This window comes from Kogia breviceps, chromosome 10, assembly GCF_026419965.1.
Source record: "Kogia breviceps isolate mKogBre1 chromosome 10, mKogBre1 haplotype 1, whole genome shotgun sequence".
Lineage (NCBI taxonomy): Eukaryota > Metazoa > Chordata > Mammalia > Artiodactyla > Physeteridae > Kogia > Kogia breviceps.
Window position 1 is genome coordinate 88,205,452 of NC_081319.1, and position 19,086 is coordinate 88,224,537.

At 46.6% G+C, this 19,086-nt stretch overlaps 1 protein-coding gene across 8 annotated transcripts in view; it reads right to left on the minus strand.

Moving 5' to 3' along the window:
* The window catches only part of ALDH5A1 (aldehyde dehydrogenase 5 family member A1), a 43,983-nt gene extending 26,539 nt beyond the window's left edge, over positions 1–17,444 (minus strand). For 6 of the 8 annotated variants that reach the window (XM_067006662.1, XM_067006663.1, XM_067006664.1 and 3 more), the window contains exons 1-6: positions 16,962–17,439; positions 10,869–10,952; positions 8,497–8,667; positions 6,969–7,085; positions 5,194–5,337; positions 1,216–1,359 (exon numbers count right to left, since the gene is read on the minus strand). In XM_067006662.1, the coding sequence (XP_066862763.1) occupies positions 1,216–1,359; positions 5,194–5,337; positions 6,969–7,085; positions 8,497–8,667; positions 10,869–10,952; positions 16,962–17,288 (987 nt within the window). In that variant the 5' untranslated portion in view covers positions 17,289–17,439. Of the gene's footprint in view, positions 1–1,215; positions 1,360–5,193; positions 5,338–6,968; positions 7,086–8,496; positions 8,668–10,868; positions 10,953–16,961 lie in introns of all 8 variants that reach the window. The other 2 variants (XM_059077581.2, XM_059077582.2) reach the window with 2 other exon arrangements.
* Positions 17,445–19,086: the final 1,642 nt, after the last annotated feature.

Genomic DNA, 19,086 nt, shown 5'->3' on the forward strand with positions numbered 1-19,086 from the left:
AAAGGAAACATACCTGTTTCTGAAACAGCCAAGCTTATTAGGTTATGTGAAAGGAGAAAAATTAATTACCAAAGGCCAAAACAAGGATGAAAACTATTTAATATGGAATACTGTACAACATTTCACCTTTTTTCCCCCCAGATAACCTTTCAGGAGTTACCATTCCATTTCTGGAATGCATTTAAAACTGCTTAGTGATGGTACTCCAAGACAAAGTGCTTAAGAATATTGTATAAGAAGCCAGGATCCTGGCAACAGCTTGGATAGAAGTTGGGAGACTGGGCCCTAGGTTCACAGTCCCAGATCCTGAACCCAAGGATGTATGACTTCAAGTCAATTAGTCTTTCTAGAGTTTCATGTCTTCAGCTGTAAAATGCAAGGTTTGTGTCAGATAACTGGGAAGGTCCCTGCTAGATCTAATGCTCCAGGATTCCCTACAAGGTGTGAGCTCAGGCCACCACTCTCCTAAGGACAACGTGGACCCTCCTTGGGCCACTGTAGTGTGTGTAGCCCTGTAGTGGGTGCCTGTCATGCCCCCTCCATCTCGGGAAGAATGAGATCCAGGCAGCAGGGTTTTGAGTTTTTCAAGGCTCCATCTCAACATTTTCCCCCCTTCTTTTCCTTAATACTGGGGGCCTGGGCTTCCCTGGTGGCGCAGTGGTTGAAGGTCCGCCTGCCGATGCAGGGGACACGGGTTCGTGCCCCGGTCCGGGAGGATCCCACATGCTGCAGAGCGGCTGGGCCCGTGAGCCATGGCCGCTGAGCCTGTGGGTCCGGAGCCTGTGCTCCGCCACGGGAGAGGCCACAACAGTGAGAGGCCCTCATACCACCAAAAAAAAAGACTGTGGGCCTCAGACCCTAGGTGTTCAGGCTATTTTGTGTCTGAGGAGATGTTTAAACCTGTGCAGCAGAGAAAAGCCCAGTGAGGTAAAACTATGAAAATAACCAGATTCAAAGAGGAGATGAAAGATGAGAAGAGAGAACGATTTGGTTAAAAGGCATCTGCTGTTCAGGAAATGCCTTGAAGGCAGGGATGATACCTTATTTCTCTTTGGACCCTCTGAGCCTAGCAGAGTCCCAGGCAAAGAGGGGGCACTTACTAAATAACCTGATGAAAGAGGACGTGGACAAAGAAAGGGGAGTGTCCTCCCAGGAGGTGAGGAAGCGGGTAGGATATGTAAAACACACAACCCAGAAAAATGCCCTGGGACTCACCTGTCCAGAGTTCCTAAATTTCGATGCCATGGCCCCGGCGACAGCCTGGTCAACGTTGGCACTGTCGAACACGATGAATGGGGCATGGCCGCCCAGCTCCATGGACACCCTTTTCACAGAGTTTGCCGCATGATGCAACAGGACCTGGGAGCACATGAGAGCATGCTGTGAGCACCGAATCAACTACACGGACCGGTAAGCCTTTGTTTCAAAAAATTACCCAGTAGTGGAAAAAGCCAGGTGCACAGTCATGTATACGAGATGACAGTTTGCATAAGAAAAGGGGAAAATACGAATCTATATGTATTCATATTTGCTTGTATTTGGTAAAGAGACACGAGGAAGATAAAGAAACTAAAAATTACTTATAAAAGGGAGGAAATCAGGGACAGGGGTGAGGGTGAAACTTCTGAATATAAACATGTTTATATTGTCCCGATTTTTGAACCATGTCAATGTATGACCTATTAAAAAATTATAAATTTGTTATGGTAAACATTAAAAATTATGATACAACTATCATATTATAGAGACATGCTAATAAAATCACCCATAACCCCATAACCCATAGCTTACCACTGATAAAATCTTAAGATATATCCATCCAGAATTTGGCCACACACACCAGGGACATGTGCCTTTTTTTTTTTTTTTTAAGAAAACAGGATGGTAGAGTTACACAGCTTTATAACCTGCTTTATCTTCCCAATTAGTCATATATCTGGAACATCATAACATGCTCACAACACCTTAAACACACCCATATCAGCGTGTGTTTCTAGAACATCCTTTAGCTGCTTGCCTAGTATTCCACTGCAGAGCTATTCATTCATTTATTTCTTCAGCCCCCATCTGTTGGAAATTTAAATTGCTTCCAATTCCTTGCTATTAAAACAACACTGCAATTATTCCCTCAGTATAAATGTGTAGAAGTAGAATCACTGTAACGACAACAAAAAAAAGTGTAATCACTAGCTCAATGCACAACTGTAAGGCTTTTTGATACATATAACTATTAGGCTTTAAATATCCAGGAAGAGATTCTTATGGCCTAGGAAAGCTGCCCAGGGATGTTTGCTTTATTACACTATAGTAGGTCTTTGTCCAGTCACAGCTACGAGAACGATGAACCCACTTGGATGGTTCAAGTGAAACGAACAGTGGTCACAAGCCCAAGGTCACTCCAGGACTGGTCCCTGTGATACACAGCTCTGGGTTTTATGAGAGGTCTCTTAGTCAAAATTCAGAAAAGCTGGAAAATTGCTTCAGTGCTGGTACTTCTCTATATGCCCAGATGTTAATATTCCAGCAATGAACTAGTAAAAACGGTCTTCTCAATGAAATGTTACTATTCAACAAAGTAGTACAGGTTTTAAGATTAAACCTGTTTCTTTTTTTAAAATTTATTTTATTGATGTAGAGTTGATTTACAATGTTGTTAGTTTCTGCTGTGCAGCAAAGTGATCCAGTTATATATACATATATATGTACATGTGTGTATATACTTTTTCATATTCTTTTCCATCATGGTTTATCACAGGATACTGAATATAGTTCCCTGTGCTATGCAGTAGGACCTTATTGTTTATCCAGTCTGTACATAATAGTTTGCATCTGCTAATCCCAAACTCCCACTCCATCCCTCCCTCACCCCCCACCCTTGGCAACCACAAGTCTTTTCTCTATGTCTGTGGGTCTGTTTCTGTTTCGTAGATAAGTTCATATTTTAGATTCCACATATAAGCAATATCATATGGTATTTGTCTTTCTCTTTCTGACTTCACTTAGTATGAGGATCTCTAGGTCCAACCATATTGCTGCAAATGGCATTATTTCATTCTTTTTTATGGCTGAGTAGTATTCCACTGTATATACGTACCGCACCTTCTTTATCCATTTATCTGTTGATGGACATTTAGGTTACTTCCATGTCTTGGCTATTGTAAATAGTGCTGCTATGAACATAGGGGTGCATGGTATCTTTTCGAATTATAGTTTTGTCTGGATATATGCCCAGGAGTGAGATTGTTGGATCATATGGCAACTCTATTGGATCATAGTTTTTTTGAGGAACCTTCATACTGTTTTCCATAGTGGCTGCACCAGTTTACACTCCTACCAGCAGTGTAGGACGGTTCCCTTTTCTCCATACCCTCTCCAGCATTTATTTGTAGACTTTTTAATGATGGCCATTCTGACCGGTGTGAGTAAACCTATTTCTTTATTTTCTTTTGAATTTTTAAGAAATGCTCTCTGCCAGGCCATTGATTTTTCTGACTCTGCTCGCTCTTTGGTCGGTTGCCTCCACCTGTGTCCTCGGACTGTGTCTTCTTGCTACTCAGTGCCCATGATGAGGGCTTGAACCTGGCTCTGACCTTCATGACCCCTGTGGCACTGCCTTCAGTCCTGCTAAGTCTTAAGGAATCCTTTCTGCTCCAGTTTCTCCTGCTGACCTTCTCAGGATCTCAGCTTTCAAAGCCCTAGGAAGGGAACGTGAGTGCCCAGCTCATCTCTCTATGGCCAGGTCACTCGTCCTAGGTCACTGGCCAGCCTATGAATCTGTTTTCCTCGGGTCAAATGACCACTCACGGTTGAATTCTCTGTGGGGGAACAGATGAGGTATTATGTGCTATAAAGCATGGCTGCTGTCCCCGCAGCAGGCCCCGGGAGGAGTGGTCCCCCCTGGAAGGAGTGAGGGCAGGGCAGCATCTCCAGAACAGGCTGGCCGAATGGGGTTCAGTAGAAGCAAGATTCTATGTGCCAAGGTCAGGAGCTCAGCCACTGATCCTCTGCAAAGATCAGCTCAGAAGAGGCCCTTGGCTATTCCGTGATTCCTATCACTCTTCCCTTTAAACCACTTGAAGTGAATCACTGTCCTGTGTAAATAGTTTAAGAGGCACAGTTGGACTTGGCAGGAACATGGTCGACATTTTCCTTCGGGGTCTATCCAATGGGGATAGTTCACTGAGCAAAGCAAGGTTGAGTAATGAGTGGCTGGCCTTTGCCCAGCATCTGAGAATTTCTCTGGCTTCAGTGGCAAAGGTTTACAACCCTTTTTCCCAGGCCTCTCTCTTTTTCTGTAACTATTGATATCTTGAAACCCTCTGAGAGAAAGTTCTCTCTGCAAGATCCATTGATCAGGGTGGTATCAGTTTATGGATCTAAAAATTCCTGCTTCTGGAATGAGTGGCGGGCTTCCCAAGTGTGAGTTTATGGCATGACAAATGTGGTTACGGTTGGGAGCTACTAAAATCGCTTTATTCTCTCCTGCTTCTCATGGTGTCAAAGAATGACCAGTTTCACCAAAACTTTCAGATTAGGTTTATATTATTTTTATCTGATATATGTTTATGTACGTCTCTAGCATGAGTGTGTGTGTGTATATATAAATACCAGCAGAAAAAAGTATACTATCTGGAGATAAACACCATAAATAAGAACTTTTGTTCTCTGCTTTTTTCCTCTTTTGAACATTTAAAAGGATAAGTAAAAATGCACTCACAGGCACACAAATGAAGTTTTCGAGAAAGAACTTTTCAACATATGAGGGGGGAAAACAAACAAACAAAAAAGACCTTTCTGTTTCTGTAAGCACCTTTATACTAAACACAATTTTTGTTCAATTCTAAGACATCCATTTCTTTAATTCTAGCTTATGAAAGAAACATGCATTCCAGAGTTATGGGAATTCCAAAGTTATGGACAACTTTCAGCTACTTCACGTGCAACAGATAATGGGAACCTTGTCTACCCCTAAACTTTCAGTTTTCTCAAATAGAAACCTAGGTCATGTCACAATAAGGAACAGCATCCAAATATCTCCAGAAAATGATTGGACGTTATGTTATGGGACAGAGCTTTTACCACTCTGCCAGAAATCTTCCTACAAATGGTGATCGAGGTGAAATAGTATTTTGATACTCTATAAAGACAAGATAGTAGAATGCCATTTGTTTTTTTGAGACTTGAGTCACATACCTTTCCGGTGGCTGTTGAACCAGTAAAGGAAATTTTAGACACTAGGGGATCCGTGCAAAGTGCTTCCCCTACTTCCTTGGCCTTCTTTTGAGAGCAGGGAATAACGTTGTATACACCCGGAGGAATTCCAGCCTGGTCTGCAAGCTGTAAAGAGAAACAGCAAACATGGCAGCAAATGATCAAACTGGAAAAACAGGAGAGAGAAATAAATAGATGTTTTAATCTAAAAAGTAATGGCAAAAAAAAAAAAAAAAACTAGGCTGACTTTAGGGACAGAATATATTTGGAACTGAAAGAAGATTCTTAATAGTGCTAATGTGATATTAATATGAATGTGTTGGAAGTTTCTGTATGAATTTAAGCACTATTTTATTGTGTGAGTGTGTGTGTGTATGTGTGTGTGTGTGTGAGAGAGAACACACACACACACACACACACACATATATATATATATTTCCTAGCTCTGACACTAAAAGGCCTAGAAGCAATGACCAACTAGTAGCAATGACCATCCCTAGTGCCCAAAATGTAGTCTTAAAATATAATTTCCTACCAGAAGAAATAAGGGCTTTCTGCAAAAATGGTTAATCCCAGGTCCGAGGCAAGAAATATACATAATACGTCTAAAATATCTTGTCATACTAGCAAGGAAGGTCTCAACGACTGTTAGAGTTCTGTTAAAAGATAAAAGCCAACTGGAAGAGGCTGCCATTGGCCAAAAATGGGGGAAATCTGAGCTTCATCAAGGATAATAACCACAGAAAACTGAAACTCATCAAATAACGTTAAAATCTACTAGCACATAATGCTACAAACAAACTAATTGGGGACCTTAGGCAGATGACAGGAATAGATGCATTAATTTGGAGAACTGTAAATAAAAAGAAAGAATCAAACATACTGCCTTTCCTATGGGAATTTACCACTGGGTAACCACACAGGAGATGCTGGGTAACTTTGATGTATAGAAGTGGTCTGGTGAATGAATGAAAGAAAAAGGGAAGCATTCAAATATCACCATTTTTGCACTCCTGATGAATTAACAGACTGCGCAGCATTGCACAGCAATGGCTGCAAATATGAAAACAGAGACACCCAGACATTACTCGCCTCCTGACAAAAGGACACAAAATGGGATCGAACCCAAGTCTAAGGAAGCGTCTGGATGCAGCTGCCAGTCTGTGGAAAGTGCAGCAGACAGAGGAACACGGCGCATGGTGTGCCATCTGCAAAGCCCAGATTAGGGGGAGCTCTACCGGTCAGGTGTCTTGCTTCTTCAAAAGATAAATTGTAAGGGACAGAAAAGGATGAAGGGGAATGTGTAGAATAGACGAAACTCATCAAACATTCCCAATTTTTAAAAAAGTGAAGGCCACTGCAGGAAGCCTGAATTTTACTCTGAGACACATGAGAAGCTATTAGAGGGTTTTAAACAGAAGAACAAGATCTGACTGACGCAGATTGAGCTGGAGAAGGGAACGGTAAATAAGAGGTGCCCTGAATCTGAGAAATGCCCACATTTTAGTCACATTACTATGACTTAGTAAAAATGATGGCTAGATATCATTTTTAGGGTAGCCTAAATAATACATTGCCTACAGATGACAAAACTCCCGCATCTGTTATTTTTTCTAAAAAGAACATCAACTGGGTTAAAAATAATGGCTAGTGAATTAAAACACAACACCATCAAACAGGAGACACAGGCAAAGAAGGTTTCGAAAGTCTTCTGTCCCAGATAACGTCCTTTTTTTGGACTCTGTGCAGAGGCTCACCGCGGCCAAGGCCAGGGCAGAGAAGGGCGTGTCCTCGGCAGGTTTCACCACTACCGTGCAGCCTGCTGCCAGGGCGGCCCCCACCTTCCTCGTGATCATGGCGCTGGGGAAATTCCACTGGATCAGAAGAGAGAGGAGGTAAGTGAGAGGAAGGACTGCCCTCTGGTCCAAAGGCAGGCAGGTCAGGAAGTCAGCCAGCAAGTTCCAGTGCACAACTGCCTGGCAAAGGTGCTCTTGCACAGATGAGCTCTCAGAACACCGGGCACCTGCTGACTGCAGGGACTGGGGAGACAAAGGCTCATAGAGACAGGAAACATCTTCAGAGTTTAAAACAGTACAATATCATCTACACTGGGGACAGCCAACTTTCTCTGTAAGAGACCGAGTAGTAAAAATTTTAGGCGTTGTGGGATGTGCAGTTTCTGTCACGAGGACTCAAGACCACAGACAGTACAGTATGTATATGAATAGGCGTGCCTCTGTCCCAATAAAACTTTATTTACAAACACAGGCAGCAGGCTGCATTTGGCCTGAGGGCCATAGTTTGCTGACCCTGTGGGGGGAAAATATTAGCAAAGGTGATTTTGAAAATGGTAGATGATATATTACTTTCCTCTCTCTATGTATTTATAGATAACTCTCTGTACACATCTGTGTATCTATAGTAACAATGTTTTATTTCAGCAAAAACTCATAGAGTGCTTATTCTGTCCCAGGCACTGTTCTAAGCACTTTTAAACTATAATTAATTAAATCCTCATCACAACCCAATGAGGTTGGTATTTTTCTCCTCATTTGCAGGTTTGGACAAAGTGTGAGACAGAGCAGATAAGTAATTTGCTCAAGGTCACACAGCTAATGGAGAGTCAGCTCTGAGTCAAACCTGGTCAAGTCTAGGCAGTTCTCTGCAACGGTGGTGAGCAGGGAAAGATAAGCAGTCTTGAGACCAGCTGGCAGACATTGTAGAGAAGTTAATATGGGATCTAGAAGGTGGACCCAAGAAAGGCAGTTCATGTAGAGAAAGCTGGCTGCCCCACAAGTATACTGCAGCCCTATCCAGGCAGACACAGTATCTTATCTTTTAGCCTTTTTACTTTCAGAACCTGGCCCAGTGCCTGCTGGTAGATACATAAATACTTTGCTGTTGATGATAAGCATTAAATTAAGCATAAAATTTTCTCAAAACTATAGCACATTTAAAAATTCTCAAATCTTGTCTTTTTAAAAAATGATAAATACCAGATGATCTTTTTAGATGTACTAGGCAATGCCAAGAAGAAGCCTTTATGCTAAGTCAGAGGAGCCCCTGGGTCCTCCAGTGGGTCATCCCCCTTCTGCAGGCATTAGAAACGCCCCCTGGCCACCACCACACCTCTCACACCTATCACAGAGGACTAGGAAACACACCTCCACATGCAGCAATGGCATCAGGAAGCCAAGAACAGGTGACAGAGCTAACAGGATAAGCACACCTGCTCAAACCCCACTCAACCTCCTCCCCGAGGATCTCGCAGATCCTGCCACATACTGGGGTGATGACTGCGGCCACACCGAGGGGCTGCTTGAGGACCAGGGCCCGTTTTTCTTTTGCTGGGGTGTAGATAATGTCTCCGTAAACGCGGCGGGCTTCCTCTGAAAACCACTCCAGGAAATTTGCAGAATAGAGAATTTCTCCCTGTGCCTCCTTTAGTGGCTTTCCCTAAATTAAATCAGAAAAGGACAAACTCATCACCTTCTAATAACGAAAGCGTGATTCTGAGTTTCTAAATTCTTCAAGGATGCAAGCAGAGCAGAAAAGTCTCCCGTTACAAAACACACAGGGTAGTAGAGAAATTTCTAATGAGAATTGGAATATTTCCTGCCACATCAGTAAACAAAGGATGTCACAGTCATCGGCGATTTGCAGCCCTCCAATGTGCGCTGGTGAGCCCTGAGTGAACTAAGGATGTGAAAATACAGGATACTGGCCGCAGAAGGCTGAGGTGCGTATCAAAGGAATGATTTCAGTGAGCCCAGACTCTTGCATCCTCCCATACAAAGAAAAGCGCTAAATTCCTTGACTTGGGATCTGGTTTTCTTTACAATAATCTTTTGACGTTCAGACTACCTGCTCTTTGTTGCAAAGCTTCTGTATAACCTGGCTCTGCGCTTCACCTCCTCAGAGCAGTTCTCTCAGGGTTACTTGAGATGCTGCCTCCCGGGCTTGAGGTCCTAAAAATTCCCGCGGAATAAAACAAAACTCTCAACTTTTAGGTTGTGAATATATTTTAAGTAAACGCTAACCTCAGTGTGAGTCGTAGAAAGCAGAATCACAAATGGTGATGGAAGGAAGCCTGCCAGGCTGATAGGAATTGAGTAGGATAATCAAATAGCTTAGAAACCCCATTAGGGGACTGTAGATAGAGAGGGACTTTAGGGGGCTTTGGGAGACCACAGTAAGGTTAATGATCACTCAAGGAAGTAATGGGAAAATCCTGAAACAATGTGGGCTTGCTTGACGCCTAAAGCCGAACAAGTCGCTTAGCATCAAAGCCAGATTGGCTTGCTTAACAACAAAATCAAGCAAACTTGATGAGGAACAAAATCATACAACAGAAGCATGAGACGTGCCCCGATACAATAAAACAATGGTGGCATGAGACCTACAACCTGCCCAGTGGTGTCATCAGGTTAATGACTCCCAGCACATGCTCTGTGCACACAAAAAATCATTTATGGAAAGGACATTTCAAAGTGAAAGACCCTCATTGTAGTGAGACCTGAAATAATTTTTCCGAAGTGCCATGACAGTCCTGGCCTGACCCTGTAGGGACAAAAAAAACCCAAAGTGGAGGCGGGGCCGATGACGGAAACATGCTACCTACTCAAGAAAGACAAACAAGGTCTTCTCCCCCTCCCCTCTCTTCCTCTGATTATAAAAATGTAACCCACTAAGTACTTGGGCCAGTGCGATGCTTGCCTGCCCACTTGTAAGCCTCACAAGCAACCTATTCTAATATATTACTTAAAAAAAATAAATTTATTTATTTATTTATGGTTGTGTTGGGTCTTCGCTGCTACACACGGGCTTTCTCTAGTTGAGGCGAGTGGGGGCTACTCTTTGTTGCGGTGCATGGGCTTCTCAGTGCGGTGGCGTCTCTTGTTGCAGAGCACAGGTTCTAGGCGCACGGGCTTCAGTAGTTGTGGTGCGCGGGCTCTAGAGCGCAGGCTCAGTAGTTGTGGCACACGGGGTTAGTTGCTCTGCGGCATCTGGGATCTTCCCGGACCAGGGCTCGAACCCCTGTCCCTGCATTGGCAGGCGGATTCTTAACCACTGCACCACCAGGGAAGTCCTCAATCACTTCTTATCTATCATTTTGCCTCTCGTTGAATTGTTTCTGCACTGAGACATAAAGGACCAGGCTCCTTGGAGCGCCCCCCTCCCCGCCCAAATGACACCTAACGGTTTCAAGACCACCCTGAGCCACAATCGTCATTTGCATTCTCAATGTGTTTATAATTAGGAGGAGTCACGTAGAACTACCTCTTCAATTTTTTTTCCTTCTAATATCTTCTAAATGTTGTGAGCGGTGGAAAGTAATTTATTAGAGCAACCAAAAAACTGGTACCTTTGAAAATGTACAAAAACAACATGAAAAGTCAAAGCAGTCACATGCTAAAAACCTGGAATGGTGGAAAAGCAGTATTCACATAGTTCCACTCAAAATCTATTTCTTGCATATTATTAAAATAGGCGTGCCTCATTTTGTGCCCCAAATAAGAATTAGCTGATATCTGATCATTGGCAAGGAATTCACGTTTTCGTTAGCTACAGCACTAAAGTTAGAGGCTTCCCCATGCTTTAGTCTAAGAACTCCTGGACAACTTCTTCAGGTAGTTAAGTTAGCGTCCTGAACTTACACTTTCAGCTGTGATTATCTTGGCAAGGTCATCCTTATTTTGTATCATTAAGTCGTACCATTTCCGAAGTAAAGAACTCCTCTCCTGAAAAAGAATTTAAAAATAAATAGTAAAATGCCAAGTGTAAGAGAGACTATTAAATAATCTTCAGTCTCCTAAAATATTTGCTGTGTGGTCTCATTTTGGGGGAGACATACATTGACTTTTCCTTTTTTTTTAAATTGAGGTGTAATTGACATACATTATATTTGTGTCAGGTGTACAGATCTTTCTTTGATAAGTGATAACAAAGATCCAATTTCAAGTTGCATCTAACAAGGTGTGCGGAGTCATAAATTGTAAGGGAGAAAAAAGTTCTGTGGAACAGCTGTTATTATTTACGGTAAATATGAATAAGTTGAATTTCACCACACTAAGGTATAGTTCCTTACTTAAAAAAAAGTTATGTTTGGGCTTCCCTGGTGGCGCAGTGGTTGAGAATCCGCCTGCCGATGCAGGGGACGCGGGTTTGTGCCCCAGTCCGGGAAGATCCCACATTCCGCGGAACGGCTGGGCCCGTGAGCCATGGCCGCTGAGCCTGCGCGTCCGGAGCCTGTGCTCCGCAGTGGGAAAAAAAGTTATGTTTAATTGCAGTGAAATACACATAACATACAATCTGCCATCTTAATCATTTTTAAGTGTGCAGTTCAGTGGCATTAAGCACATTCACAGTGTCGTGCAACAGTCACCACCGTCCCTCTGCAGCATGCTTTTCATCTTGCAGAACGGAGGTCTGTACCTGTTAAACAATAACTCTCCACTCCCCGCAGCCTCTGACAACCACGATTCTACTTTCTGCCTCTATGAATTTGACTACTCTAGGTACCTTATATAGGTAGAATCATACAGCCTTTGTCCCGTGACTGGCTTATTTCACTCAACACAGTGTCCTCAAGTATAGTTCTTTATTTTAACGACTCACTGGCTAGTTAAATTTGTCCCACAGACTGGGGTGGAGGTTGCAGGGTGTGTAAGGCATCTGAAGGGGTTTTGCACACTTAGGAGGAGGGCCCAGGCACAACACCGTGGATGTACTTGATGCCACTGAACGGTACGCTTGCAAATGGCTAAAACGGTAAATTTTATGTTATGTACATTTTATCACAATTTTTAAAAATTTCCAAAGATAAAAGGATGAATGAATAAATTGGATTATTAAGTATATTATGGAAGAAATGGTTTCTTAAAAAAATTTTTTTAGAGGAACTCATATAAAACCATTAAAAAAAAGAGGGCCTTGGGGCTTCCCTGGTCCTCCTGCCGATGCAGGGGACACGGGCTCATGTCCCGGTCCGGGAAGATCCCACGTGCCGCGGAGCGGCTGGGCCCGTGAGCCATGGCCGCTGAGCCTGCGCGTCCGCTCCGCAACGGGAGAGGCCACAACAGTGAGAGCCCCGCGTACCGCAAAAAAAAAACCAACTACTGAAAACAAATACAGGAAAATATCAACATATGTTAATTGTGAGAATTGGGACTATAGGTTCTTATTATGTTCTTTGCATGTCTCTGTAGCTTTTAAATTTATTAAAATAAAAAGCCAAGAAGGGAAACATTTATTAAACTATAAAGGAGTGAGTAGTTGAAAAAAAAAAAAGAGGGCCCAGAGAATCCAGGTCAACCAGGCCACACAGAGGTGCCCCGAAGGAAGATGTGCCCCCGAGCTCTGGCTTCCTGCATCCGAACAGGTGTATCCGAAGCAAAGGAGAATCTTTGGTTTATTCCTACCTGCCTGAAAGGTTGCCCACAGCAACGAGCAAACCCGGTTTGTCATTCTGTCACCCTAATCCATCCAGCAGGTGTTAAGATTTCAATTATTTTCTCATTCCACTCAGGAGCAGGGAGCCTGAGACTGTAAACACCACTAACCATCTTTCTCTGGGTTCTTGCCCTTCCCTATTTTGGATAAGCTAATAAGCTTCGTTATCTGAGCTCTCAAGGGTGTTGTTGAGATGAAGTCTTCTGAATCTCAAACCCCCAGAAAACAGGCACTGACAGCTCTTAAAACAGTATTACTACAGAAAGTTCACCCTCACTCTGCAATACTGGTTAAGAATCTGATGACTGTGGGCCTGTGTGCTGTGACTTATTCTGGGTAAGAAAGGACAGACTCAAATCTAGGAGGCCCGGCCTAGAGAAAAAAAATGAAATATGAGTAAATGGCCTGCAAGGAATAGAGCACCACACATAGTCTGAGAGAGAATGAGGGCAGAACATGGAACAGCATGAGAATGGTAAGAATAAAAAGCAGATTCTGCTTGCTGGCAGAAAACCCAAGGTGCGGTCTGAACACAGAAACCAGCAGAGGCCACCAATTGCCCTCAGTGTACACAGCCCGTGTTATGGGTTAGTTGCGCCTGCCCAGAAAAGGTGTGTTGGAGTCCCAATTCCCAGCACCTCAGAGATGGGGAGATGGGGTCTTGACACAGGTCATCAAGTTAAGACGAGGTCGTCAGGATGGGCCTTGTTTGGAGATGGGGTCTTGACAGAGGTCATCAACTTAAGGTCATCGGGATGGGCCCTCACCCACTAGGACTGATGTCCTTATAAAAAGGGGACATTTGGACAAGACAGAAGCATGCACAGAGGGAAGATGACACAGAGAGACACAGGGAGAAGATGGCCATCTATAAGCCAAGGAGAGAGACCTGGAACCGTTCCTTCCCCCAGAGCCCTCAGAAGGAACCAACCCTGCCGACACCTTGATTTCAGGCTTGTTGCCTCCGGGACTGAGATGACACGTTTCTGTGGTTTAAACCACCAAGTTTGTGGTACTCTGTGACGCCAGCCCCAGGAAACTACTCCAGCCTTTGTAAGGAGCTGAGTACGTGTGCAAGACTCAGACAGGGGGCTGGGGAGGCTGGCGGTGGATGGAGTAACGTGGGGCTCAAATCCCAGACCCTCCACTTGAGCAAGAGTGAAGTTACAGAACCAGGAGCCTCCATAAGCCAGTTTCTTCATGCACAACATGGCTCGACTATCTACCTCACAGGGCCCTTGAAAGGACTAAACAAAACGCACGTGAGGCACCAAGAACAGTACTCAGCTGTGGAAGGCGCAATAACGGCCCTCAGAGAGGTCCTCATCCTAATCCCTGGAACCTGTGAACATATTACTTTACAAGGCAAAAGGCATCCTGCCGACGTGAGTGAGTTAAGGACCTTGCGGTAAGGAGATGAGCCTGAATTACCCAGGTGGGCCCGGTGCAACCACAAGGATGACTATAAGAGGCAGAGTAGATGTGATACAGAAGTAGAGGTGGGAGTGCTCTGGGGCCACAGACCGCGGACGGCTTCTAGAAGCTGCAAAAGCCCAGGAAAGCCCTAGAGTTCCTGAAGGAGTGCAGCCCTGCAAACCCGTTTTGGACTTCTGACCTCCAGAACTGTAAGAAGAAGTTTGTGTTGTTGCGTTTTGTTAAGTCCCTGAGTTTGGGGTGATTCGTTACAGCAGGCCACGAGAAAGTAATGTATTAGCTTATAAGGCGGTCGGGAAACGCGTCAGTAGCCATCTTTCCCTGAACTCCCTCCAGGAGTTCACAAGGTGGAGAAAGGAGGTCATAAAACGCGTGAAAAGAAAGACGTGAAGTAATGCAAAAGATGTCGAGGGGAAGGGCGAGACGAGGGTACGGGCCACGGTACGGGTTCAGGGGAGAGTGATGGAAGGCTGTGTGGTCCAACGGGCACCGTGGCAGAAATAATACATGAGCCAGACCCCGGGAATGGCGGGCTGCGAGTGGGCCTAGAGAGGGAAGCAGAAAATAGCTAGGGGGCAGCGGGGAGAGCAGCAGAGGCCTCGGCGCAAGAAAGCTGCCTTTACAAGCTGCATTTGCGCCCCACCGTCCAAGCTGCAGAGGTGGACCCAGCAGAAAGCCGATCCCACCACTTCCTTAGTAAGATGCTCCAAGGTCCTTTCAAGAAGCTCCAGGGGCTTCCCTGGTGGCGCAGTGGTTGGGAGTCCGCCTGCCGATGCAGGGGATACGGGTTCGTGCCCCGGTCTGGGAGGATCCCACATGCCGCGGAGCGGCTGGGCCCGTGAGCCATGGCCGCTGAGCCTGTGCGTCCGGAGCCTGCGCTCTGCGACGGGAGGGGCCGCAGCAGTGAGAGGCCCGCGTACCACAAAAACAAAAAACAAACAAACAAAAAAAAGCTCCAGGGAAGACCACCTGACTGCACCTGGAAGGGCTCCAGGGCACGTGTAACACCCCTGCACGGCAGGCTTGAGGCTGCGGGCGCTGGTGGGGCCCCACAACAACGGCAGAGGGCCCAGGGCTCAGCCCCGATGCCCACCCTTACTGTAAGCTCGCTATTCCCACAGCTGTAAGCGCATATGCGTGTTGTCTCTAGTTGAGGCCTCCCTCTCCTGACTCACGTAGACAACATCCTACTTAACACCCTCATTTGGTGACTAACAGCATCTCAGACTCGATGTGTCCAAAGCTGAGCCTCGATGTCTTGTCCCAATGCTGCACCTCTCACCCCCTTCCCGTCTCTGGGTAGTTACTCCTTCCTTCCAGTGGCTCTGGCCAAAAGCCCTGGGGTCGTCATTCCGTCCTGTCTTTCTCTCACAGCTCATCTGTAATAATCTGTCAGGGAATCCAGTTGCCTCTACCTTCAAAATATATCCTTTATCCGAACACTCCTCACCGCCTGAACGGCTCCCACCCTAGTGCAGGCCCATCAGCGTCTCCCACATGAATCACTGCCACAGCCTCCTAGCCCTCTGGGCTTCCACCCTTGCCCGCCCTCCGCCCTTCAGTCTATTCTCAGCGCTGTGAATAGACTGAAACCCCTTGAAATGGAGCCCCGCCTCACTCGCAGTAAAACCCCACTTAGTCCTTAAAATAGCTCCGTACGTACATAGCCCACTGGATCCAGCACCCTCCTCCTAAGACTCTCCCCCCATGTTAGCCCCCCCAGCACACGGGCCTCCTTGCTGATCTACACCTGTATCGGGCACGCCCCTGACTCAGGATTTTTGCTCCAGCTGAATTCCCTTGCCTCCTTTGGTCTTCGCATCTCCCCGCCCCAATTCATGTAACCCCCCCAGTACCTCAGAGTGTGACTGCATTTGGAGATAGGGTCTTAAAAGAGGTTATTAAGGTTAAATGAGCTCATTAGGGTGGATCCTCAGCCAATATAACTAGTGTCCTCACGAGACTAGGACACTGACAAGTTCAGGGGGAGGAACGTATATGTGTTTAGCTATGTTTTGTTTACAGGTTAGAACTCCCCTCCCACCCCTCACCCCCAAGTGAACTCCAAGAGGGCGGGAATCTTTCTTTTGTTGATTGCTGTATCGCAAGCACCTCCCACAGTGAGTGGCATAGCAGTTGCTCAGACAATATCTAATGGATGAATGAAAGCTACGACTGCCTCAGGTACTTGGACCTGACTGCTGGATTTGTATCTTCCTTCAGAGGGAGGATGCTGAAGGACAGGGTGGACAGTCACTTCACTGGGCTGACTCCAGGTGTCACATAATAAATGCTCTAACAGCCCCCATCCCGCACCCCCAATTCTCCATTATTCTCTGGGTCAGTTAGTAGATGGAGCTCTCTCATCAGGCCTCAAACCTGGAGACTGGTCCCTTCCCCTGCCCGATCCTTTTCCCCAGTTCTCTCCACTGCCGAGTTCGTGACTCGAGCCCGGGGCACTCACTACCAGACTCCTCGTGGACCACTGAAGCAGCCGGAGAGGTGCTTCAGATGCTCTGAAGTCACTCGTGCTCTCACCTTCCTTCCCTGACCCTTCCCGCCCTCCACCGCCAACACACATACACAGACGCACGCACGCACCGGCCTGCTCGCTTGTAATTGCATGTTGGTGTTCTGCTTCACCTACTGGATATGTTATGAGGCTTGAGGCCGGGGCTGCGCTCCCTAGCGCCGGCACAGGGCTAGGCACAAAGCCGACGCTCCGAACGGATTTGTTGACCGGCTCTTTTCTTGTTACCATGACTTTCCTCGTGGTGTATCCCGGAGCATTGGGGAGGGGAAGGTGACAGCTAGTTTCACTAGAAGGCAAAGCCCGATCGCCCCCTGGACCCGCGCGCACTCACCTTGGCCGAGACCCCCCTCCAGCTGCAGAAAGCCTCGTAGGCGGCACGCACGGCGGCGCGGGCCTCGGGTACCCCGCAGTCGGCCACCAAGCCCAGCTCGGCGCCGCTGGCCGGGTCGTGCACCGGGAAGGTGGCGGCGGCCGAGAGCCAGCTGCCGCCCACGAAGCCGTCGGTGCGCAGCAGGGCCGGGGAAAGGCCCGCCGGGCCCCTGGCGTAGCCGCGAATCCGGGCCACCGGGTAGTCGGCGCGGGGGCGGAGGACCCGGCTGGGAGGAGTCCGCGGGAGGTGCAGGGCCAGGCAGCTCCGCAGCCGAAAACAGGTCGCCATGGCCCAGGTGGCGGTGGCGGCGGCAGGAAGCAGGCAAGCAAGCGTGCGCACCCGAGTGCAGGGATCCAGGCGGTGGCGGCGGGGACGCGCCGGGAGGCGGCGGACGCGGGCTGATGGCGGCCGAGACGCGGAGCAGCGCCCTCTCCCCGCGCTCTTCGCTCTGCATCTCCGCGCACTCCGGACCTTAACCCTGAGCGCCGGGCGGCTTGGCTTCCTGCGCGACCTGGGAAGGGTCGCTGGGAGAGGCACCTGAGGACCGCTGTGCCGTCACCTTTGTCCCTCTCGTTTGTCTAACTTTTTCTTAGCCCCTCAACCGTTGCAAGAGAACCGCTGCCTCTCCCCACCACTCCCCCAACCGGCATTCCCCCGCCACCGGAATTTGTGCTTGGCCCGTGGATATGCTGGTGTCTGCCCCAGCTTCTAAGGACATGATCACGATTCTTTATTGCCATAGCTCCTGTGCACTTAGGATTTGGAGCGAGGGTTTCGTGGCCCACCGTTCTGCTGCCTGGATGCTTTTCTGGGTGTGTGTCTAAGTGTTCTCTCCATTAACTGGGAGCAAGCAGGGGTGCCCATGATATAAGCGCCTTTGGAGGCGAACAGACTTGGATCTAAGCTCAGAATCTGTTGTTGGCAAGCTGTGTGACCTTCTACAAGTTATTTAACCTCCTTCCTCTCCTTTGTAGAATGGAACAATACCTACCCCATAGGTTTGTTGTGATTTAACGTATAATGCTTAGTACAGCATTACTCAGTACGTTAAATTCAGCAGTGTTCAAAGCCATGCTAGCTGCCCTGGTTCAAACAGCTAGTAAGACTAAAGTTAGGACACCTACTTGTCAGTGGGACCATTTTGTCAAAATCAATCAACCAGGGTATAATCACAATTAGACTTGGCCTAAAACCCTGGAAGTAGCAAGGAAGCCTCAACTTCAATGAGGATAAAAATAAAAATAGCAGCCCTATACTCGGAATTTGTGGGTTCAAATGAAGCCTAACTCTAGGCGTTGATTGGATCACTAGTCTCAAAAAACTCCCCTTCTGTATCTCTCCTGAGTGGAGAGTCTTTTGCTGGCTTTTGCAGAGCCTGTGGGCTCTTCACCCTTTCTAGATTTTTATTTGCAAAAGGCCGAGGCGGTACTTTATATTTTGACTTTGGTTTTTGCTGAGTCACTGTCACTTAGTCTTGAGTCAGTCACATTTGGCAGAAATGGGAATAGCACTTAATTAAATAGAGTTTTTGTGTGAGTGGGTTCACTTTTTGGTTCTGTATTCTACTGAAGGAATGGGGAGGTGAGAGGCAGTCCTGATGGAGACCATAGCTGGTTGGGTATCACATTCGGGACTGGGGAGCTGGTGTACTTCCATCTACTGCCTGCAGAGGGAGCTCTACTGATAGTTGATTTCTAAGGGTTGGGGAAATCCATTCTGCTGAGCAAAGACTAAGTCCTAGAAAAGTGAAGTCCGCAGTGGCTGCCCCTCTCGATCCAAAATTACTGTGCTTATTTTTTTCAAGGTTCTATTTCAAACGGTGCCCACTCTGCCTAGGGCCCATAGGACTTTTAGGGGAACACAAAAATGTTGATCTTCTTATAAAATCAGAATTAAAAAATAAGCTTTTACGTTCAGTATTAATATATTAACCTTTATACCAATGCAGATGTAAAATGTGATTTACTTATTTACTTATTTTTGTTTGCGGTACGCGGGCCTCTCACTGTTGTGGCCTCTCCCGTTGCGGAGCACAGGCTCAGCGGCCATGGCTCACGGGCCCAGCCGCTCCGCGGCATGTGGGATC